This window comes from Coturnix japonica, chromosome 22 (genome assembly GCF_001577835.2).
Source record: "Coturnix japonica isolate 7356 chromosome 22, Coturnix japonica 2.1, whole genome shotgun sequence".
NCBI classification, from domain to species: Eukaryota; Metazoa; Chordata; class Aves; order Galliformes; family Phasianidae; genus Coturnix; species Coturnix japonica.
Genome location: NC_029537.1, coordinates 4,086,574 through 4,109,784, shown reverse-complemented (window position 1 = coordinate 4,109,784; position 23,211 = coordinate 4,086,574). Strand labels below are relative to the sequence as shown.

The 23,211-nt window shown below is 44.3% G+C and overlaps 2 protein-coding genes across 5 annotated transcripts; one reads left to right on the top strand and one right to left on the bottom strand.

Annotated features, from left to right (window-relative positions):
- Positions 1-17: 17 nt before the first annotated feature.
- Positions 18-10,238, top strand: VDAC3 (voltage dependent anion channel 3). Of its 4 annotated transcripts, none has more exons than XM_015883099.2 (10): positions 18-148; positions 1,307-1,378; positions 1,899-1,948; positions 2,867-2,869; positions 5,429-5,581; positions 6,172-6,224; positions 7,580-7,807; positions 8,616-8,766; positions 9,449-9,506; positions 9,743-10,238. In XM_015883099.2, exons 1-10 carry the CDS (start codon positions 40-42, stop codon positions 9,832-9,834), a joined length of 969 nt encoding a protein of 322 aa, XP_015738585.1. In that variant the 5' UTR covers positions 18-39; the 3' UTR covers positions 9,835-10,238. The 4 variants fall into 4 exon arrangements, with proteins under 4 accessions (XP_015738585.1, XP_015738586.1, XP_015738587.1 ...); XM_015883101.2 differs by having other exon boundaries at positions 94-213; XM_015883102.2 differs by lacking the exon at positions 18-148 and adding an exon at positions 234-352.
- Positions 10,225-22,738, bottom strand: IKBKB (inhibitor of nuclear factor kappa B kinase subunit beta). Its single transcript, XM_015883093.2, has 21 exons — positions 22,572-22,738; positions 22,398-22,492; positions 21,147-21,264; positions 19,852-19,921; positions 19,120-19,208; positions 18,788-18,877; positions 18,287-18,411; positions 17,852-17,959; positions 17,433-17,562; positions 16,842-17,024; positions 16,545-16,659; positions 16,092-16,215; positions 15,697-15,848; positions 15,535-15,596; positions 14,030-14,139; positions 13,711-13,760; positions 13,075-13,174; positions 12,744-12,891; positions 12,421-12,548; positions 11,623-11,713; positions 10,225-11,056 (listed from the first exon to the last, which is right to left on the bottom strand). Exons 1-21 carry the CDS (start codon positions 22,674-22,676, stop codon positions 10,988-10,990), a joined length of 2,262 nt encoding a protein of 753 aa, XP_015738579.1. The 5' UTR covers positions 22,677-22,738; the 3' UTR covers positions 10,225-10,987.
- Positions 22,739-23,211: the final 473 nt, after the last annotated feature.

The window sequence follows — 23,211 nt, the reverse complement described above, 5'->3', positions numbered from 1 at the left end:
CGGAGCGCGTCACCGCTCTGCGCATGCGGAGCTCTACGCATGCCGACCTCCGCGCCTGCGCCCCCCTCTCGCTGCGCATGCGCACCCAGCAGCGCTTCGGCTTCCGCACGCAGAGCGTTTCGCAGCGCGGTCCGGCCGGCAGGGCGCGGTAGGGCTGCGGGGCCGGTCCGGAGCTGGAGCTGTGGTCGTTGCGGCCCATAGTCCCTTGGTTGGGTAGGGGCTGGCTGTGGTGTCGGTGGGACGGGAGGCCGTGAGGGCGCGGCCCGTCGCTCCTCGCGCTGCGTTCTGCCCATAACGGGTGTTTTTCACCGGTTTAGCGACTCATTTTGATCCCTCCGGTTTGGACAGGAAGGTGGTTTGAGCAGCGGCCGCGTTTAGTGCTTATTAATCGGCATCGGTGCGGCCGCAGCTCGAGTGCTGTGTTCAGGTTTGGGCCCCTCACTGCAAGAAAGACATTGAGGCCCTGGAACGTGTTCAGAGGAGGGAAACAAAGCTGGTGAGGGGTCTGGAGCACAGGCCGTATGAGGAGCGGCTGAGGGAGCTGGGATTGTTCAGCCTGGAGAAGAGGAGGCTCAGGGGAGACCTCATTGCTCTCTATAACTTCCTGAAGGGGGGTTGTAGTGAGCTGGGGCTCGGCCTCTTCTCTCGTGTAATCGATGATAGAACTAGAGGGAATGGTTTTAAGCTGCGCCAGGGGAGATTCAGGCTGAACATTAGGAAGTATTACTTTTTGGAAAGAGTAGTCAGGCATTGGAATGCACTGCCCAGGGAGGTGGTGGAGTCACCGACCATGGGAGTGTTCAAGAAACGTCTGGATGTTGTGTTGATGAATATGATTTAGCCGGGAAGTATTGGGCTAGATGATCTTCTAGGTCTTTTCCAACCTGGATAATTCTGTGATTACATCAGAGGAGGGAGCTGCAGGCACTCTGCTTGCTGTAAATCCTCCAGGCCCACAGTTGTGTCAGTAGTTTAATTTCCTACTGGAGAAGAGTCTCCACGCTTCTTTTTGTGTCTTGTCTTGTTTTCTAAGCTGGACGTTCTGCTGTGAAATTCCTTTAAGAAAGGCCATAGTTTTACATGCCTCCCTTTGGGTTTTGTTGTCCATTTAAGTCACAGCAGCAGCGTGTGTTAGAAGGTGCTGTTGGATGTACATGCACAGCTTAGAAATGATTCCAGCTTGTGGTTCCTTATCAGTGAGGCACACAGAGGGTACCTGCTCATAGAGGTCTATAAATGCTTTGGACATAGGTTAGATTTTGTGCTGTTTAAATTTAAGATTTTTGGCACTTCCATTCTGTTTCAGATCCAATGGCTGCCCCACCATCATACAGCGACTTGGGAAAGGCTGCCAGGGATGTATTCAATAAGGGTTATGGTAAGTAACATGACTGAGCTTCCATGTTTCTCTTTTGTCTTAGGCAACTTGAGAACCACAACAAAGTCATTCCTATATCAGAGTTCCATTTGATTCCTTATGATGGGAATTCAACAGAGGGATGGGGAGAATTTTCCTCTTAGAGGAGAATTCCTCCCTTGGAACCAGAGGTTTGAAAGTGAATTTTGTTACTCAGAGGAAATGGTAACAGTATTGATTGGTCCCAAGATAGCAGAGATACCAAATGATGGATGTTAAGCCTGGCCAGAAACGAAGAACAGGTATATCTTATGACATTTATTGGTAAATTCTGGCTGTTAAAACCAGAAATTATGAGCCCAGCCACTCTGAATTGTCGTAGCTTCTTTGGTCATTCATCAGTAATAGCAACATCTGTTGAAATATGAAAATAGGCTGTTTCTAGCCAGTGTTCTCCATTTGTTGCACTTTGGTTGTGTAGCAAATAAGTCTTGCTTGTATACTGCAGTGAAACAGATGGTATATGCTGTTCTGTTTTCAGGATTTGGGATGGTCAAGTTGGAGTTGAAGACCAAGTCTTCAAGTGGGGTGGTAAGTACTGGGGGCTTTCACCATCCCCAGCAAGGGCAAGCTCCTGAACTGGTGGCAGTAACCTGCCAGCACATGTTGATTCAATCTTCTGCTTCTTATTTGAGGATGACTATCCCCAGTTTGTTTCTACAGTGGGATGTGGAATTGATGTAGTGGTACTTCTTTCCCTTTGGTGCACACAGATTGCTACAGAATGGCAGAATTATAGGGACGTCAGGAGATCATTCAGAACAACCCCCTGCTAAAGGAGGCTGCTGGCAGAGGAGGTTGCAGCTGGAAGCATCCAGGCAGGTTTTGAATATCTCCAGCAGCCTGACATGGGTGGCAACACTCGTCAAGGCAGGGGGTTTGGAAATGGATGGTCTTTAAGGTCCCTTCCTGCCCAAGTCATTCTGTGGTTCTGTGATTTCACAGTAAAGCTGCCAAAACAAGAAATTGCTTTCATAATTTTGGCCTTTACCCACAGTCATACATATTTTATACTGGCTAAGCTAATTCTTATAGTGAGTCTCAACTTTGAGTGCCAGCTCTTATTGCTGCTCTCCAATTGACAGGTTTATGCTGCTTTTCAGGTGCTTTTAACCATATTTGCTTTAGCCTCCCTCCCTCTCTTGCATTCTTATCACATAAATGGTGCAAGTCACTTTCATTTCTTTGGTACTATTTCATGATGTCTCACCTGAGCTCTTGATAGATTACTTGCATCGTGCACTCAGCAGATGAGGCCGAGGATCTACAACTGCTGTTAGTTTATGACATCTCTGAATATTTGTAGTTTTCCTGCCACAGAGTTATGATTCTCAGCTAAATCAGTAATAGTTCCTTACACTCTGTACATGGCAGAACATGCCAACTGATATAAGTTTTTAAAATGGGTTTTTCCTTCTCCATGCAAATTTCGTGTTGGATCCTTTTCAGCTGGTAAGAATAGTGACTATTTTGGCATGTTGGCTTTTGATTCTTTTGTCGTTGACATTTTTGTGGTGCTTACCATTCATCTGCCTGGTGGTTTTGAGCAGTGCAATCTGTGCCATGAACTTTGCCTTGTGTCCATAGCGCTTAATCTTCTGTATGTTGCCTGCATGTGAAGTCATTTGTCATCTCTGGCGATCTGAGATAAGAGCACTGTAATAACATCAGGAGGAAATCGAGATAGGTATGCTAATGGTATGTTTGCTGCTAAAGGTTTTATGCTCAGTGGTGTTACTAATGAGCATTCCGCTGCCATATGGGGCTTTGAGGATTGAAAAGAGGTTGGGTACAAAGCATGGAATTGAATTCATACTTGGGAATTAACATTATCTCCATTTCAATACATAAATGTTTTGTTGTTTTTCTTCTTTCATGTGGGTGTGGACAGTGCCATTGTTGTTTTCTGTTGGTTGTAACTGTTTCACAGGTTACAGCTGTTTGTAATCTGTGAAATGTGGTAAGTACATCATGTTCTTGAGGAAACAGCCATTGTGAACTGAAAGGTCAATGAGAAGCTGAGCTTGACTGCTGAGTCAGGCTGGAATGGGATACAAAGCCAGAATGAGTTTGGTTTTCAGCTACAGATAATCCAAGTAATGCTGCTGCGTGAAATGGCCTGATGAGAAGACTGGTTCAGAAAGTTGGGTTGATGGCAGTAGATGTTAACTGTGTGCTTTCTGCTTTCAGAAACAGATTCGGTTGTGGGAGATGGTTGTCCTTTATATGTTAAAAAAAAAAACAAAAAACTTTCACAACCTTCCTTTTGCTTGATCTGAGAATCAAACTGATGCAGATTCAGTGTCTTTACACTGAGTTTGTGGAAGTGATGTTAGAATGGTTTGTAGTGAATTGATCTTGAAGGATAGTTGTGCATCCCGACTTACGTTCTGTGTTTTCACAAGGTGGCCAGATACACCATAAAATTTCTGTGCTATTGTAGTAGTGCGGCTCAGGTGAACCTAATGAGGTTCAACACGGCAAAGTGCAAGGTTTTGCACTTGGGCTGGAAGAACCCCAGGCACCTGTACAGGCTGGGAGGAGCGGTCCTTGAGAGGAGCTCGGCAGAGGAGGACCTGGGGGTCCTGATGGACGAGAGACTCAACATGAGCCAGCAGTGCGCTCTGGCAGCTCGGAAAGCAAATGGGATCCTGGGCTCCATCAGGAGAGATATGATCAGCAGGGATAGGGAGGTGATCGTCCCTCTCTACTCGGCTCTTGTGAGGCCCCATCTGTTGTACCGTGTCCAGGTGTGGAGCCCTCAGTACAAGAAAGACATGGAGATTTTGGAAAGGGTCCAGAGGAGGGACAGGAAGATGATCAGGGGGCTGGAGCACCTCCCCTATGAGGACAGGCTGAGGGAGTTGGGTTTGTTCAGCCTGGAGAAGAGAAGGTTGCGGGGTGACCTCATTGCAGCCTTTCAATACCTGAAGGGAACTTACTCCCGGGAGGGGAGTAAACTCTTGGAAAGGGCTGACAATAGCAGGACATGGGGAAATGGTTTTAAGTTAAAAGAGGGAGGATTTAGGTTGGATGTTAGGGGGAAGTTCTTCACTAGGAGAGTGGTTAGGCCCTGGAACAGGCTGCCCAGGGAGGTTGTGGATGCCCCGTCCTTGGAGGTGTTCAAGACCAGGTTGGACAGGGCCCTGGGCAACCTGGTCTAGTAAAGGTGTATGTTTGGTGGCCCTGCTAGGCAGGGGGGTTGGAACTACATGATCCTTGAGGTCCCTTCCAACCCGGGTCATTCTGTGATTCTGTGAGTATATGTCATCTTTTCTTCATGGTGTGCTAGGAATGTATGCTCATATGGCTGTGTGCTGGCTTACTGCCTTGGACTTCCTGCTCTTTGCTTTATGCTCTGTACATTAAACACTAAGTAGGCCATCTTAAAGTTATTTTCAGAAGAAATGTATTTATTGAGATTTTGTGGCCCTTAACAAGAAGCTCTGATGTGTAGGAGCTGCTCAAATAGCATAGGACGGGGTGTTTGAAAACAGCGTGGAGAATTTGATGAAGAAAAATCAAAGGATCCAAGCAGCTTTGTATTTCAGATGAATATCTTCTTGTACGTGGCTATGGGGCAGTGAATCTATGTGAAATATAGAACAAGTTGAAGAATGTTGGAATAACAATTCCAGCTTTGGAACAGTAAAAGATAGCAAAGGTTTTCTGCTTTTTGGTGGGGAGCTTAGGGGGAATGTTGGTGAATAATTTAGGAAAAAAACGTGACAAAAGATCAAGGAGGGGTACAGGGGAATGAGGTGCCATGGCTTTGTGTACTGGGGCCTAAGAAAGCTCCAGGGCTATATCAGCACATCTTAGTAAAGGACATATTCAGAACAGAGATGCTAAAAGGAGTGTGCGTTTTGAGATGCAAAAATGACTATTTTACTTGTGGATAGGGAGGAGTGTTCTGTTGAAAGGCCTGAAGTTAGTGAGTGTTTGCGTGCTTGCATTTGACAAGCAGACAAAGTATCCAGAGTGATTAAACTCATGTTGTCCTCTTGGCAGGAATTTACTGCAGGTGGTTCTTCCAGTACAGACACAGGCAAGGCTTTGGGTAATCTAGAAACCAAGTATAAGATCAAAGACTATGGACTCACGTTCATTCAGAAGTGGAACACAGACAACACTTTGGGAACAGAAGTTTCCATAGAGGATCAGGTAAGAGGAAGTCAATACTCTGAAAATGTTTCTGCAGTTGGTATGAGAAAGTAGTATTGAGTGGAACAGAAGGCACTGAAGCAAAACTACCTGAAGTACTTATGCTAAATTTTAATGTTTTAATGCAGAAAGCTGTAAGTTTGCCTTCAGACTGAACATGTTTTGTGAGGTTGAAGAGCAAGATGAGCGTTTACAGCTTGGGGTTGCTTAAGCAAATGGTTTCTAAGTACCACTCTTAAAATAAGTAACTCCTTTCCTAAGTTAGCAGCTTTATGCTTCTTACAGAGTGCGGCAGCATTAAGTAGCAGCGCCAAAGGTAATAGAAGCTCTGTGGTGCCCTCCACTGTGTATGTCCATCTCCCTTTGTAGTTATGACTTTGTACTTTAACCGGTACATTAAAATGGAAAATGCTGATCAGCTCAGAATGAGGTTAGACAGCTCTTAGCATACAGCATCTACAGATGTCATTGTAAAAACGTGTGAGATTTGCCCTTCATGTTGTGTCATCTCCTAAGACCTGAAGTAGTGCCATAGTATCAAAACCACGTTTTGACAGAGCTGTAAAAGACTTCTCTGTTTTTCTTAACAGTTGGCTGAAGGATTGAAGGTTGCTTTTGACACTATATTTGTACCAAACACAGGGTAAATATTTTCTATTACTTTAACCCGGGAAGCCCTAGAATTGTCTCTACCTTTTGATTAGAAGTCCTTGTATGATTCTTTGCGTAAATGCTCAACATGCACTGTCACTGAATGGTCATATTCAAATACTGCAGCAGGAAATTCCTGTTCTACAGGCATTGCAGAGCACTTTGAAGGCAGTGGGCTCTGAAGAATGTGCTAAAATTGATTTTTCATCTTTTTGGCCACTGCAGATTTTTCATTGTGGTGTAGTTATTCCATTTCTCTAACTGTCCTCTCAAACAGTTCTGTTTTACATTCACTAACTTGCACTGTCTTTGTGATGGTGTTTGTGGTCCATCTGCTGTCCACTCGGTGCCTTAGGAACACGGGACAAAGTACTGTTTTTCCTAAAGCTTGTGGGCGTATGGCTCTGCACAACTGAATGAGGAAGGAGAATGACATATTATGATGAGCAGTGCAATAACATATTTTTGTCTTCTATTATTATTGATTTCTTTTGGTTAACAGTAGAGCAGAGGAGAGGTGCATATACAGGTGTATATGTCTGTAGATGAAGCCTGAGACTGCTTCGTAAATAATTAACTGGTATTTGTCTGTTGTTGGAGTCAGCATAACAAAGCAGTTGGTGTTGAAAGTATTAACTGAATATAAGGAAATAGAAAAGGAGTTAAAAAATGAGCCCCTGGGTCTAGGTTTGACTAATGGGCAGCACAGCATCCTGCTGTGTCTTCAGTGAGAAACATAAACAAGGCTGGGGAGAGGATGGGGGAGGTGATATATTATTTTTTTCAGTTTTGTTAACTATGAAGTGATAGCAAGATGAGCAGAAGGACACATTGAGAGAAAGACACGAGAAGGCTGACCAAATAGGCTATGCATGGAAGATGAGGAAATGTGTTTTTGGTAGAGGAGTGGTATCCTGCAGTGGAGATGGAAGGAGAGCAGGCACTGCATGTGACCAGGTTAGGATCATGGGAGACAAATGAATGGCCAAAGACAATCAAAGACAGCAAGGCCAGATATCATTGTGAGATGTCACTGTTGGTGCTGAAACAGATGATACCATGGAACACTGCACTTGTTTGTGATCAACAAGATTTGAAAACTGATGGTTTCTGGGAAATTAAAAAAAAAAAAAAAAAAAAATCCCTTAATTATTTTCTGTAAACTTCTTGATGATTTTAAGTATCTTGAGATGGTGAAAGAAGCACGACCAAAATATATAGATTAGTGATACCTGGTTGAGTAGGCATTACCTTCATTTAATTAACTAGCCTTTAGGGATGTGCATATGGCACTAGAACTAATTCTGTTATACACCACCAGGAATAAAATGGCATGTTTCTCTTCAGGAAGAAGAGTGGAAAATTGAAGACTTCCTACAAAAGAGAATATGTAAATCTAGGCTGCAATATAGACATTGATCTCTCTGGACCAACCATTTATGGCTGGGCAGTGCTGGGTTATGAAGGTTGGCTTGCTGGCTATCAGATGGCTTTTGATACAGCCAAATCTAAGCTTTCACAAAACAACTTTGCCTTGGGATATAAGGCAGGAGACTTTCAGCTGCACACTAACGTGTAAGTATGGATTTACCCTCGGAAAAACATTCTTGGGGAAACCAAACTGATCAGTCGTGAGGAAGGGATAGGATAAAGGAGGATGCTGATTTGTCTCAAAGTAATTCACATTTGGTGATTCCATCTTCAGTACAATTACAGCAGAGAACCAACTTTTCAACTTTCAGCTGTGATTCGGGGTAATTTTATTTCTGTCTGCACAGAATAGCAGTAAAAAGGCACTTTATACTGTTAACTTAAAATGAAATCCGTAAGCTGCAATTTCTGTATTGGCAGTAAGAGTCTTCAGTTAAGCTGTAATGTCCTTCCCCTTCTGAGAAGAAAACCTGTGTCTCAGAAACAGCCAAGGTGGAAGAAGGAGGTGTCTGCTGCATCATACTTGAGTGTTTCCAGCAGTCACCTCACTGCAGTTCTAGCCTTGGCACTCAGCTGATCTTTGAATGCAGCAGTAGAAAATGCAGTGCAACAGCACTGCTTTGGTCTCATCATTCCCACAGCTGCCTTTGTCCCTTTATGCATTATCACAGGCTTTTCTTTAAGACACACACGGTATTTTTATCAGATTTTCAAACCTTGTGTCTTGACTGTTGGGAAATCTCCATGTATGACACATTCGGCATTCATGCTTTGAATAACATCAGAAGGTGGCTGTGAGTTCCAGCGAGGAAGTAGACGACCATGGGTCCATGGAATGCTCAGTTCATTTTGAGATAATGATCACATAACTTGGGAAAAAAAGGGCTAATCTCAAGAGCTGCTGTTTACTCAAGGAGGCAAATCTTTATGTGCTTACATCTCTTACAAACAGGAATGATGGCACAGAGTTTGGTGGGTCTATTTATCAGAAGGTTAACGACAAGGTTGAGACATCAGTCAATCTTGCATGGACTGCTGGCAGTAACAACACGCGTTTCGGCATTGCTGCTAAGTACCAAATGGACGAGAAGACTTCCATTGTGGTAAGGATTTTTCTAAAGAAGGAGTATTCCAAGTTCTGTTTAATGCTCAGAATCAGAGGTGTGAAATAGTTGCTTCAGCTACTTCCCAAGAAATTACAGTAGATAGCAAACTATTGCTTCTGTTGTGTTCAGGTTTCAGCTAGGAAACTACAGGTGTTGATATTTACACCTGTAAAGTCTTGCAGGAATACCAGGGCCCGAAGGGAGAAACTAAAGGGGGAAGCTGAGCACTGGGAAGAGATGTCCCAGAGAGAAAACATGCCCATCAGCAAAGAAAAGTAACTGAATGCATGGTAATACTAAGCACTTTGTTAAGTAATTCCAGAATAATTCCGTTAGAATTAAAAATATGAACAGCTCAGAAGTCAGTTTAAAAAGTTTCCATATTCATATGTTTGTTGTTTGCTCATTTATATATTAAAAACAAGGTTACCACTTTATATATAACCTTCACATGTGTCACGATTTAAAGATCAGAGCTGTTACTCAAGCCTGTTAGTTTGAATTCAAGTAGTGTAGTCTAACTGACCAGGAAGTTGTGTGAAGGAAGACTGCAATGTGCCACTATTAGGGGTTAGTCTACAAGGAACTGGACAAATTAACATGTAAGCTGCCTTCCTGGAGTACCAGGATGATTGTCTAAATATTTACATATTGGTGTGATTTCTTTTCTTTCCTGCAGGCTAAAGTAAATAATGCCAGCCTGATTGGGATTGGTTACACTCTCGCTCTTCGACCTGGTACGTAAGTTCAACTGGTAGCATTATGTGCTACTTTAATATTAATCTCTGGAGTAGAAAAGATAGATGAAAAAAAAAAAAAACATTATCTAGAAATCTTACACAGATGCATAGGAGTAAGTCTGTGCATGCACCTAAGTTCCTATAGCAACCGAGACACGTCACTGAACCTCAGGTACTGGGAGGGGGACGGACACTATAAGGGAAGATTAGGATCTCATTACTTGCTTTTGTAGGTGTAAAGCTGACCCTCTCAGGCTTGATCGATGGCAAGAATTTCAGTGCTGGAGGTCACAAAGTTGGGCTGGGATTTGAGCTGGAAGCTTAATGCAATTCTAAGTACATCTATGGCTGGTGCTCTGGAAGATGAAGGTGAAGTGAACCCAGTGTGCTTTGGCCTTAACATCACACTAAAGTCTCAAGAAGTGTGAACTTTCTGCTTCTTCCAAAGTATGCTTTTAATGCAACACTGAGTCCAGAGAGTACAAGCACCTCTACAAGAAGATACTTGAAGATATGGAAGCTCTGATGTTTGTGCCACGTTTCACTTGTTTATCATATTCTAAATGGGTTCTTAAAAGGAGAAGAATATTCCACCTCTTCCCCTTATTGTACTGTATACTGCATGTCCTGTATTTCACTCCCTTTTATAAAAAGGTGATCCGTGCTGTTGTGCAAAATTTCCTTTTATGTCAGAATGAAATAAACCAATCACAGCTGGAAGAACAAAAACCTGATTCCATCTTCATTCAGGTATTTACATACATTGATCACATTCCCCACTGAGCCTCTCTCTGTTCTAGGCTAAGAAGTGCCTTCCCTCGCAGGAGAAGGGCTGCAGTGCTTTAAAATTTTAACTGGAAAAAGCATTTATCTAACAGTTTGCTTTTCTGTGCTCTTTAACTTAACATCTTTACCTCACATTTAAGAGGCCTATACAGTAAAATCAGTTTTTTCATTAAAATGCTTTGAGTATGTTAACAAACAAAAAGTTCACACTTTAGGTCATTTCGTTCCCATACAGGAAACAAGTATTAAGTAATTGTAACTGTTACATTTAAGAAAAAAAGTGCAAATCAGCAAAGCTAAGGAAATGTGTTCACAGTTCAGGTGTATTAGGAAGGTGTCATATACCAGTGACAGTGCAAGCTGACTGCGTGCATTGTCCATTTGTCATCAGAAAGCCTGAAAAGTAGGAGAACCACATGTGGTGCCTAAAGGAAGAAACATCATGTTGTACAGTAAGAATATCTGCTGTCTTAGGGCACCGTTAAGAACTTTTTCCAAGCAGTTAGGATGGGCATTTCCTACTGCGTCTTTCAGAAATAAGAGTATCTGAGATGTGGATACCAGAAGCTGTGCCACGTATCTCACACAATCAGTAGGCAACAGTGAAAAGAGGCACTTCCCCTTCTAGAAGCAGCAGATCATCACAGTTGGCTTACTCAGGTAGCATGTCTTTAGAGGCAGCTGAGGTGATTTTACATATGGGTTTGTTCTGGACTGCTTCTTTCTTCCACCTGAAGCTGAAGCCAGCTCCAGTCAAGAGCCTGCAGTATGAACAGTTAGAAATACAAAGTTCAGTGCTGGCTTGTATTTGAGAATGCAAAGACTGAAAAACTACTGCAATAAACTTGGTCAATATAGTTTCATGATGAATGATACCATTTATTTAAATGAAAAAAACACAAACTATTTTCTTCGATATTTTACTTGCAAAGCAGTACTATACTGCAGTAAGGAAGCATCCCTGCACACCAGTGCGGAGCCACCAGAGATCCATCCCAATTGCAAACTGCAGTTTTGCAGTATTTTTATACCACAGCCAAGTACCTCCCCCACCTGCCCCTGCCCTTCGAAGAATGGGAAGTCTGAGTATCCCAGATGCTTTACAACATGGCACAAAGTGACTTAAGAGCCCAAAGACACGGCACCCACTCTCAGCAAGCAGGGAACGTGCCAGCAGTTCAAATGGGAGACCAAGTGGTTTCATTTCACACAGCTCCAGGTATCTATGAACCATTTCACTTACTGAGTAGGCAAAGGTAAACAAATAGAAATTATAAGCAATAAGCTTCCCTAGTCCACACTTGTACAAGAATATCAAGCATCTTACCATAAAGCTCTGCTCCTGATCCTTCATTGTGTCATGCATCACATTTTCTAGTTGGCTACACAGTTTCTGCGATTCCAGCAGTAGCTCCTCGCTGAAAGACGAGCGTGTTTGACAATTATTTTCCATGGAAGTTCCTCTAGGAAATACTTTGCAAAGGTATGACTTTGCAAAGGTATGCACAGCACTGGGAGAGTATTAACCTTTAGCAATCAGCTATTAAACTTGTTTTGCATCAGGGGAAGTCAGTGGCATCCCCAGATTAGTAAATCTGGGGATGGCATGGGAGAAAAGGAAGCATGTTCAAATTGGAATTGGGTTCTTATATTGGAGCCACTGTCACCAGAGAAAACATTTAAAGCAGCCTATAAACTAAAGCATGAAGCAACACACAAACAAATGAGCTAAGGTCTCATTTTAATTAGGGACCCTGTTGTTTTAACCAAGCCAGAAATGCAAGTGCTTGGTAGAGAATCTTTCACGACAGTCCTGCTGCCATTCATTACCTTCCATAATAATACAATTCCTGCTGTCAGTACACTGCAAGTAAGCCCAACAAGTGCAGATAAAACAAGCCCTATTTATTGAAGTGGGGGGCATGCAGCTAAGTATTATTTCCAGTTGTTCATAAGGAATATTCACAAACCCCAGAAGAAACAAGCAAACAAACAAACACCAGCCATTGGGTGGATAAAACTACTGACACTGGAAACTGAACACTAAGCATGGAACGTAAGAAAGCTTCTACATCAGTTTACGGTGCTGACACCAGCAGTAACAGAATTCCAGCCTTCACCTCACCTTTTCCTGACAGATTCTGGTAAAGCGTAGGTTCCAGAAGGGACCTGCAGCAGCAGCTGACCAGGGCTATTAAGACGTGATGTGTTCATGCTCTCTGGACTACCACTAACAGGACCACGTACTTTACTCTGAAAAGACAGCAGATTGAAATTGCAATTCTTTCCGCTTATTTCCAAAAGCTGACAACAAGACAGCCTAGAAATCATCTTTAATCCTAACTCAGGGTAATGAGGATAAACAACCATAGGACGTACTAAACTTACTGTTATTTCAGTAACTCGGGTGTGCTGCTATCTTAACAACACAGTTTTTATTTTACTTACACAAGCAATTTTCAGTAAGTTCCACAGTTCTTTCTGTCGTTTCTCCTGAAGTCTTACAACTGTTTCTTCATCTTCATTCATCAGATTCATCACTTTCTCCACTCTGGGGAACAATTCTAACGCCTTCTGCTTGCAAACTACAGTTTTACTTTACAAAAATAAATGAATAATAATGAATTAGATCACACATCGTCAGTTGCAGTAGGGAAAGTTTCTTAACCCCTATAAGACCTATAAGGTAAACCTGTTTCTTATAGTGCTGGAACAGAAGCTCTTGCTGAAAGAGGAAACGTTTTCTCAATAGTCAATGAAAGGTAACTAAAGAGCTCACCTGAGTTGAGCATAAATGACTCGGACTTTTTTTTCAAAGGTCTGGATTGCCTGTAAGAGCAACCGTACAATTTCTTGGCTGTCACCACTTGTCCTCTGATCTGGAATAAGAGTCAGAATATTACACAGAGAAGTAGGCTTTTATTACAGCGAGAAGCTTCTTAGTGGTTTGTTCCCACCTTTTCTTCAATCCTGAAACATCCCAAATATAGAGGACATGCATGTTTGGGTGGGATGAAGTGCACTGGCTTTTAGCCACCAAGAGATGGGAACTGGAAAGCAGAGTTGGTAGAGTGGGTCTACTGCCTTGGGGCTGTACAGATGTTTAAACAAACAGCCATGTCTTTCAGGCTCCCTACACAGAAAATGAAGCATATGCTTGCAGAAACAGTTTGCTCTGAGAAGAGCCCAGAAGTTCCAAGAAAAGCTCAGAAGATGTCAAGAGAGCAAGGCTGGCCTGGTTTAAAATTGAGTCCCTGACTCCCCTCTCCAAAATAGGCAAATCCAGAAGAGTCCAGTACTGCTAACGTAAGTGCAGGCCTAAAAGGCAGAGAAAGTTTCCTCAATGCAGATTATTCCACCTTCAGAGTTGCAACCCACAGAAAGCAAGCTGAACTTGCCATGAAGTATCTTTTACCTCTTGGCTTCTCCCTCAGTCTCCGGTACAACTCTCTAGCTTGCTCTTCCCTAGAAGAAAGGCACAGAACACAAAAGATTTCTCTAGGACCTAAAACATGAATGAGTAATTAAAAAACTCAGAGCTCTTATATAATATTCTGCTATTTCAGATCAACAGGTGAGAAGTCAAACTTTTTCTTGTTAGGTTTTAATTTTATTTATTTATTTTTTAAGTCCCCCATAATTTAAGAGAGCAATTTCATCACCCTGGAGTAAATAAGGAATTAAGTTTTGCTGGCAACACTCCTACATCTGACATTGAAGACAGTGCAACTTACAAATCCTCCAGTGTTCCTCCTTGTTTACGACCCAGTGGGCTTCTCTGAAGGTCCACAATGTCTGTTTGCAGGGCCATCATTTTCTTTACTAGCTGATCCACATCATCCTCCTGGAAGCAGAGCAGCACATGAGCAACGGGGCAGACACACACTAAGAGACACTACTACTCACTGATTCTTCCTTTCTCATTCATATTTCTAAATATGTCAACAAAGAAATAAACAGTCTTTGACAAAGACAAGTGTGAACACAAGTGAGTGAATTAACTTCAAATAAATTAGCTCTGTGCTCTGGAATAAAATAGTTCCTCAGGTTTTTTTTTTTAGTTAATAAATTTGGTCTGTGAGGAAGCACTACTGAAGGACCAGGCTTCACAATACAAATGGCACTAGATTCCAGGCTGCAATGCTTCCTCCTTATTTATTCACTACTCCAGATTTCTTCTCTCATCCTACCTATCATTGTTTCTTCTCCCTCCCCCCCCACCCTTGGCATACAAATGCAGCCAGTACTGGCATCCCAAGTTCTGCTTTTCACCAAAACTTGTTCATATGCAGAAGCTGCCTCTTGTCAGACAGTCCTTCTGCTGTTCCACATCCTTCAGCTAGGGGAAGACCAAGTGTTGCCACGGAATAAGACTAATCCAACAAGCTACTTTTCACTCCTTGCTTGGGAGTAAGGGTCCTTAGTTGTACTTACAGAGATTATATTGTCTTACGTCCAATCATCAAATCATTTGCTTTACTACTCAGTTTAACCTACTATCCCAAATGCTTCTTTCAGCTATCTTAAAAATCTACCTCCAGGCTTGTTTAGCTGGATCTCTGAGTGCAAAATCTCCTCTCACCTTCTGCAAGATCACCCTCACTCCCTAAGGCCTTGCAAAAACTGGTGAAAGGAGAAAAAAAAAAAAATGCAATGCAAACCAAGGCAGCATGATGCATGGAGTCAGCTCAGACACAGTAAGTTTCTATTTAAAGGAGAACAAAGGGGAATAAATAACCTCTTTCTTTGCATAAGTGATGAAGATTTAGGATCTCTTGGAAAGAGTCCAGCGGAGGGCCACAAAGATGGTGAAGGGCCTGAAGCATCTCCCCTATGAAGAAAGGCTAAGTGAACTGGGTCTGTTTAGCCTTGAGAAAAGAAGGCTGAGAGGGGACCTGATCCAGGTCTATAAATATCTGAGGTGTGGGGGGCAAAGTGGTGAGGTCAGACTCTTTTCAGCACTTTGTGGAGACAGGAAAAGGGGAAACGGCCAGAAACTGGAGCAGAGGAAGTTCCACACGAATGTGCACAAGAGCTTCTTTACAGTGAGGGTGACGGAGCACTAGAACAGGCTGCCCAGGGGGGTGGTGGAGTCTCCATCTCTGGAGATATTCAAGACCCGCCTGGATGCTGAGCTGTGTGACCTGGTGTAGGGAACCTGCTTTGGCAGGGGGGTTGGACACAACGATCTCTGGAGCTCCCTTTCAACCCCTACAATTCCTTGATTCTGTGAACATACCCGACCACAAAGTTCCACAGCTTGCTCCATCTCTTTCCAGGCAAAGAGCAGCTTCTCAGAAGCTACAGAAATGAAAAAAAGAACAATTTCTTTTCTCACACTCACACAGGGAAACACTGCATGTGTTACAAAAGACATCCGTATGCAAGATACTGTACTCACTAATTCCAAATTCAATCTGCTCTTTATACTTCTCAAGATCAATCTGAATGCTTGTTTTAAAGAAGTCCAGTTTTGCTTTCAGCTGCTGGGAAAGGGAGGCCATGGAATTCTTCATCTTTGAGAGAGTACTGTTATAACGCAGCAGATTCATCCTGCGTGGACAAGAATGTTCTATTACAAATGCAGGCCTCCACTTATAACAAAAGTAGATACAACAGAGCATAGCAGTGAGCACAAAAACAGCTGTGCTAAAGAACACAATTCTCAGGTTTTCTCTAGTTGTTAACAGCTCCACTCACGGGCTTCCCCATTCTAACAGGATCCTGCTCCCGTCCTTTTACTTTCACCAGGGAGCAAAGGCAGAAATATGTATTCCAGCAAGACTGCCACCGTACATGGCTGCTCGCTGTCCCTGCTGCAGCCGGTTACAATCCTCTTTCAGCATCCTGATTGTGTGCCAGATCTGACCCCAAACTTTCCGCAGCTGGAAAAAGTGCAGATTCTTCTTTGGATCCTGAACTGGAAACAGAAGAATGGGTGGAGGGAAATCAGTATGAAGCTTAAAAGTAGCATTATCACATGACAAAACAGACTAAAACATCACTCCCTTGAAAGGCATGCAGCCAAGACCCCACCTCTTACAAACTTTAGAGCTGGCTACCATCTTTGCAGCTTCCCCTTCCTTCCTTCAGTTATTTTTAAAAGCTGAATAAATGCCACGCCAGGCTCTTTTATTGCTTCTCTAGTGCCAATATACAAAATCTCTCTCTGCTCTTTGCCCACGATACAGACTACAGAATACAGACAGCCCTCTCAACATGAACATTTGTACTAGAGAAAGTCCTTACGGATATAGTCAACACTTTCCGGATGAGGTCGCAAGGCAACCTGAGCCTCATAGGCAACTTTCTGATTATCAAAGAGGAAGAGGAGGTCTGTGTCTGCAGCTGCAGCATCATTCACCTGCAAAAGACAGAAGACACAACAGTGATCTCTCAAAAACAGCAAACACCAGTAACACCACAAACAAAATGCTCTTCTTCTCCAAGAAAGAACATGACCAGAACAGCAGGGAGTGCTGTAGTCCCAAGAGCTGCACTTGCAAATTTGCAGAACAGCCAAGGAAGGGGAATATCCAGACTCACTTTGCTATCAGCTGCATGCTTCTGAGTAAACAATGCAAGACCAGCCTCCTGCAGTAGCTCCTGATCCTGCTCTGGGATTCCTGTATCTGCCTGGATCCTGGCCTTCACTGTTTGCAGGGTCTCTTCCTCTGTCACAGGGTAGGTGTGCACAGTTCCCGTCACCATGTTCAAAACATGCAGTAACTAAAAGGAGATCAGCATGACATGAGAACAGCTGAAAACAAACGGTTATGTTTGAGCAGAAATCTCTGGACTGAGACACTGACCACCAATAAACTGCTTCAAAGCACATGCAAAGTTCAAAAAGTCACTTTGCAGCTACTTCATAACATTATATGCTCAAGACCTCATCTTTCATCAGCTGGAAAAGAGCTCACGTGCCAATTAAACAGCTTTTTCAGCAGAGTTCTTTGCCAGAATGCAGGATCAAGAACATACAGAAGCTACTTGCTACTCCCAGAAGCATGAGAAAAGCACATTGCTAAGTAAGATTCTGTGCTGCTCCACCTCCTAGGCTGATGACTCAAGGCTTCTGTCTCATGGACTAGGTTCAACTGCTTGCTGGGAAAGTAACCCAGGTGCATTGCTCACCTTCAAATTCAAGATGTCATCCAAAGCTTTGAAACACCCATTGGGCCCATAGACAGGATCAGTACCTCTCTGCCGTGGGTGCCACATTAACATGAGTTGCAGCCATTTCTCCAGTTTCCCAGCCAAAACACTGAAGGACCAAAGCAAGAACGGATCAGAAAAGAAAGTGCATCTATAATCACGACATGGACAAGTCTCTGCAGAAAAACTGAACCAATTTTCTTTTCCCAAGTGTAAATGTGCTCTTTAGAAGGAGAAATGGAGACACACCTACACATCTGATAAGGTGCACAAGCACTGTTTGTGCCAAGCACTCAACTTATTTACAGAAAAGCATATAAAATAAAACGTGGTCCATTCTGAGTAGGAAGTTCATTTCAGTACGTCACAACAGATCACGACAGATTTCTAGTCCTCACCTGTTTAGATTGTTTGGGCGGGGTAAACTGCTAGAAAATTTGACTTCTCCAGATAAGTCTTCTGAAACAACAATATCCAGCTCACTCTTCTGTCGCACTTTCGTGTGCCTAATGAATTCCAAGCAAGTACAACAGTGAAGTTATCACTTGCCCTTCCCAGCACACACGTTAGCAAACTTTTACAGTTAAAACAAAGACATTGCTTTAGTTTCTGCTACCTGCCCTGCAGAAGCCAGTCCCGATTCCCAAGAGAAATCTAAGGAATGCTCAACTTGCTCAAGCAGATCAAACTCCAGTAAAAGAAGTCAATCTCCATAAGGGTATGGAATACAGGGATATTACCCTAAAGAATCAAGGGACCACACCTCTACTTCCCATGGACAGGACAATGGCACCGCATGCATTCTTTTTATCACCTGGCCCAAGGTCACTCACCATTGTACTGGCTGCCAGTTGGGTAGGAATGGTCTGAAGCCTGTAATGCATTCAAAAGCCAGTGTGCCAAAGCTCCAGTAATCCACTGTAACCGTATACTTCTGCTGTTCCAGCAGCTCTGGAGCCTGAGACAGTTTACACACGCAGAAGTCAAAGCCATCCATCTCTCAGTTCTCTCTGTCCCTCAAGAGCTCAATAACATTTGTATCACATTAATGGCTGTGCTGAAACACTGCCTCTCACGAGCTTTGAGATCTCACAGAATACTCCTGCTTCTCATAAATACAATACACTGTGTTATCATAGACACTATGATAATCCATCGGGGTGGAAGGCAAAAGAGGGGGGAAACGGGGCAGACGTTATCTTTGTCAGCTGCAGCACCCCAAACGCACCCCCTACCAAGATGATTACTTCATCCCAGTCCAAACTTGAATTGCACTATTAACTTTGTCCCACAGCAAAGTGGGAGATGCCCATCTAGCTGAATACCTTCCTTACCAAGTACTGCAGTGTCCCAACAAAGGATGTGCATAGGCTACCCTGATCCAACTCCTTAGCATATCCCAGGTCAATGATTTTGTGTATTAACTGAAAAACAAAACAAAAGAAGAACACTAGAGGCAAGTTTTGCTGCACACGTACAACAGACAAAAACAGTTCAGCTCTTCAAAGACACACAGGAAGGGTGCTGAATGACACACAGATCTGAGAGAGCTGTTACCCTAGGCTGACTGCTTCTGCATGTTCGCCACTGTAACTGCAGCAAGCACATGCACCTTCTCCACTTACATTTACTTGTCTGTGTAGGCAGACACCACATTACTGCTTACCCTTTGCTCTCCTTGCTGCAGCACAATGTTCTCTGGTTTCAAGTCTCTATGGATGATCCTGTTCTCATGAAGGTACCTGAGAGCAGAGGCTGAGACACAAAGAGCCACTTGCTAAGAATGTGGAAGTACATAGTATGAGCTTGCAAAAGTTTCACTTCTATGTGGTACAAGCATGGTGTTTGAGCTGAATCTTGTACAAAGGACAAGATCACTGACTGAAAAATAAAGTTCCAAGTGCAAGAGGAAAAAGTGTCAAACACATCCAGACACAAATTTGTTCTCTTGGCAGTGACATCTTTAACAGTTACAGTACATTCCCCTCTCTTCAAGTCATTTTCTGTACCCATTCCCAACTAAAGGCTGAAAAAGAACTGTAACAGCTGGCAGAAATAAAATGCATGTCTTCACTGAAGGAACGGCTATACTGAGCTTTTCTTTGCCCATTTCTTCAACAGTCTTAAATCAGGATCCAAAAGCCAAACATCTTGTTCTGCTCTGTTCATAAAGTGGTGCTCCACCCATTTCGCCTCCCAAAATTTTTCAGATTCATGAGAATTTCCCAAATTTTCACACAGAGCCACTGCAACCCCAAAACTAGGAAATTCTACCTAGACAAGATAAAAACCTCATCTTTGTATGGGAAATTGGTAATCGCAGCCTGAACCTCTGATTAATCAGCAGTGATTCTACACTTGTGTAGCTCGGGCTTGTGAAGATATTGCCATCACTTACCAATATCAGACAGTAAGATGAGAATGGCTTCTTCCCGCAAACCACAGCAATTCTCCAGCTGATTCAGGTACTGCAAGAAAACACCAAAATGACAGCTTCTCCACCCTATATCCCATTGAAGGATCGCAGTCCCACGTATTCTCAAAACACAAGATGTTCAGGCATGAACAATTAAGTTTTTTTTTATTTGTTTGTTTTTTTACAGACAAAACCATGGAGCTGGGACCTCTCCTAGCAATAATTAGGGCTTCAAGCCTCAGTGCATCCATAGGATGAGAAAGGGAGAGTGGAAAGTCAGTGTTACTGCAACTTTGCTGGGTCCTTCATAAGCATTTCCCCTGGAGCCTAGCAATACCAGCTCCACTGTCAGCTGTAAGTTACAGGTCTCATCTATGGGCAGGTTATAGCACTGTCAGCTGTAAGTTACAGGTCTCATCTATGGGCAGGTTATAGCAAAGTCAGCTGTAAGTTACAGGTCTCATCTATGGGCAGGTTATAGCGAAGGTTTAAAAAAGCAGTAAGATAAGAAGCAGCACTAGTAACTGTATTTTTTTCCTATTACAGACAGGGCCTGCACCTTGAGCTACAATGGTCTTGGACGTGCTCCAAATCCTGTTGCATATCCTTCACACATGCTCTCATCTTCTACATGCAAAATTGCTGCATTGTTACTTGCAGACAAATAAAAGTCAAAAGCCTCAGAAAGCACTAGAGATTTTCAGAACTTTATCAAGGACTAACGTGTAAAATCCTCTTGGTATCACATAAAGAATTAGGAAGCATCAGAACATGAAAATATGCTTTAAAGAGAAACTCCTAAAAAGAAGCCCCTAGGTTCCATTCCGCTGGGAAGCTAATCCAGCTTTTAACCTTTCACCACCACCACCTGTCTCAGCTGCAGCTGGGACAGTACTGCGTTCTTCAGAGTGCAGGGCATGACACCGTGTATTGGTTCTATAAGAAAAACAATGCTGATACACACCAACGTTTATAGCTGCTGCTAAGCAGTACTGCACAGCATAAGGGCCATTCTCAGCAAAGGCCCAAGTTACTAGGAGGGAACAGGATTAGGACAGCTGACTCAAACTGATGGTGAACAGGATATGAGGGGCTGAGGGCCGGCTCTTCCAGGCTTATTTGTCATAATAATGATCTATTCTCTGACTCAGTAAATAGTTTTTATCTCAACCCACCGAGTCCCACTTTTGTCTTTCAGTTCTCTCCCCCATCTCACTGGGAAGGAGAGGACAGTGAGTGAATGACTGGCACCTCACAGGAGCACCTGGTGAGCTCACCTTGCGGAGGTCCCCACCCTGGCAGTACTCCATGGCCAGCAATGGCAAATCATTCGGTGCAAGCTTCTGCATTCCCTCAGGAACATCACGGGCAGCCACCACATTGGGATGGTTCAGCCTGAGAAACAGAAATAAGGCAAATGGACACCGCACCAGAACCACACCTGCACAGCCTCACACAGTCATGGTTGTCACATTAAGTCCTATAAGGCCATTAATGCTTTTAGAAACTGAAAGTCAGCTCTAACAGCCTGCAATTTATCCATCCCTCACAGGCCTACAAACTCATTCCAGCTCTTTGCACACCCTATGTGTGCCACAGATGTATCACAGGTGTGACATGGAGCTACAGGACGAGCTCAATGCCCCGCCGGGCCGGTATCACCCCCCAGCAAGTTGTTTAGCAAGAGCTAATCAACCCAACACCCCGTGTTAACCAACCCAGAACCCCACAGCACAGCCCTGTGCAGATGCTAACACAGCAGAGCTGCTACGAGGAAAGCCTTAGACCCGAAGCTCTCAGGAATAACAAAGACCTTCAGCACGTCCTCGCTCCATGCCGGACCAGCCGCCCCTCCTGCCCGTACCTCAGTGCAGCCATTACTATAACGCCTATGCCCCTGTGAGGACAGGCTGAGGGAGTTGGGTTTGTTCAGCCTGGAGAAGAGAAGGTTGCGGGGTGACCTCATTGCAGCCTTTCAATACCTGAAGGGAACTTACTCCCAGGAGGGGAGTAAACTCTTGGAAAGGGCTGACAATAGCAGGACTAGGGGAAATGGTTTTAAGTTAAAAGAGGGAAGATTTAGGTTGGATGTTAGGGGGAAGTTCTTCATAGGAGCGTGGTTAGGCCCTGGAACAGGCTGCCCAGGGAGGTTGTGGATGCTCCGTCCTTGGAGGTGTTCAAGACCAGGTTGGACGGGGCCATGGGCAACCTGATCTATGGAGTCTCTATGGGGTCTATGGTGTCTCTATGGGGATCTATGGGGTCTCCTGGGCAACCTGATCTAGTAAATGTGTATGTTCGGTGGCCCTGCCAGGCAGGGGGGTTTGGAACTACATGATCCTTGAGGTCCCTGCCAACCCGAGTCATTCTGTCATTCTATAACGCGCCCATCAGGGCCGGGCCCGGCAGCGCGGGGGCGTTGGGCTCCACTCGGCCCGTCCCGCAGCGCCAGGCCCCGCTGCTCCCCATCACCTCCTCACGATCTCTATGTCCCTCACCTCTTCACGATCTCTATTTATCTGCCTCACCTCTTCATGATCTGTATCTCCAGGGACCAGCGCTCCCGGTTCCTCGGGCTCAGCTCCTGCCGGCACTGCTTGATGGCCACCTGCTCGCCGGTCTCCTGCGGACACAGCGCGGGGTCGGCTGAGCGCCGGTCGGGCCGGGCCCGGCGGAGCGGGACGGGACGGGCCGCCTCCTACCTTGTTGTGCCAGCGGATGACGTTGCCGAAGCCGCCGGTACCGAGGCGCTCCTTCATCTCCCAGGGGCCGCAGGTCTGCGCCTGCAGAGCCGGCGGGCGGCTCATGGCGGACGGAGCGCGGCGCCTCCGCGGGGCCTGGGCCGTCTCCGCCGGCACTTCCGGCTCCGGAGGCACGTGGTACGAGGCGGCCTTAAAGGGGCCGCGACCGCCTTCCGTCAAGTGAGGGCTACAAAGGCGATAAGGAGCAATAAATTCAGCTTTTCCAATGAAGAAACTCTGAGACGTAGGACTCAGGCTGCAGTAGGGCCGCCTTCCGTGGTTGGTATGTATTGTAAAAATGATGTGGTACTTACCACAGAATCACGGAATTATCAAGGTTGGAAAAGACCTAGAAGATCATCCGGTCCAACCATCACCAATACTTCCCAGTTAAATCATATCCCTCAACACAACATCCAGGCAACATAAAGCAAGAAAACACGTTTCTGAAGCCTTTTACACTTCCTGCATTTTGCACCTGGTGTGGAACTGAAAGAATCATAGAATCATAGAATTACCCAGGTTGGAAAAGACTTTGAAGATCATCAAGTCCAACCGTAGCCTAACCAGTACCCTATAACCACAGTACCCTATAACCATA

Coding starts and splice junctions, on each gene's coding strand:
- VDAC3 (XM_015883099.2), top strand. CDS start 40: ATGCCGACCTCCGCGCCTGCGCCCCCCTCTCGCTGCGCATGCGCACCC. Junction 149..1,306: donor GGTCCGGCCGGCAGGGCGCG/GTAGGGCTGCGG, acceptor ATTCTGTTTCAG/ATCCAATGGCTGCCCCACCA. Junction 6,225..7,579: donor ATATTTGTACCAAACACAGG/GTAAATATTTTC, acceptor GTTTCTCTTCAG/GAAGAAGAGTGGAAAATTGA.
- IKBKB (XM_015883093.2), bottom strand. CDS start 22,676: ATGAGCCGCCCGCCGGCTCTGCAGGCGCAGACCTGCGGCCCCTGGGAG. Junction 18,878..19,119: donor TGCAGCAAGGAGAGCAAAGG/GTAAGCAGTAAT, acceptor TTTGTTTTTCAG/TTAATACACAAAATCATTGA. Junction 12,549..12,743: donor ACTTACTGAAAATTGCTTGT/GTAAGTAAAATA, acceptor CTGTCTTTTCAG/AGTAAAGTACGTGGTCCTGT.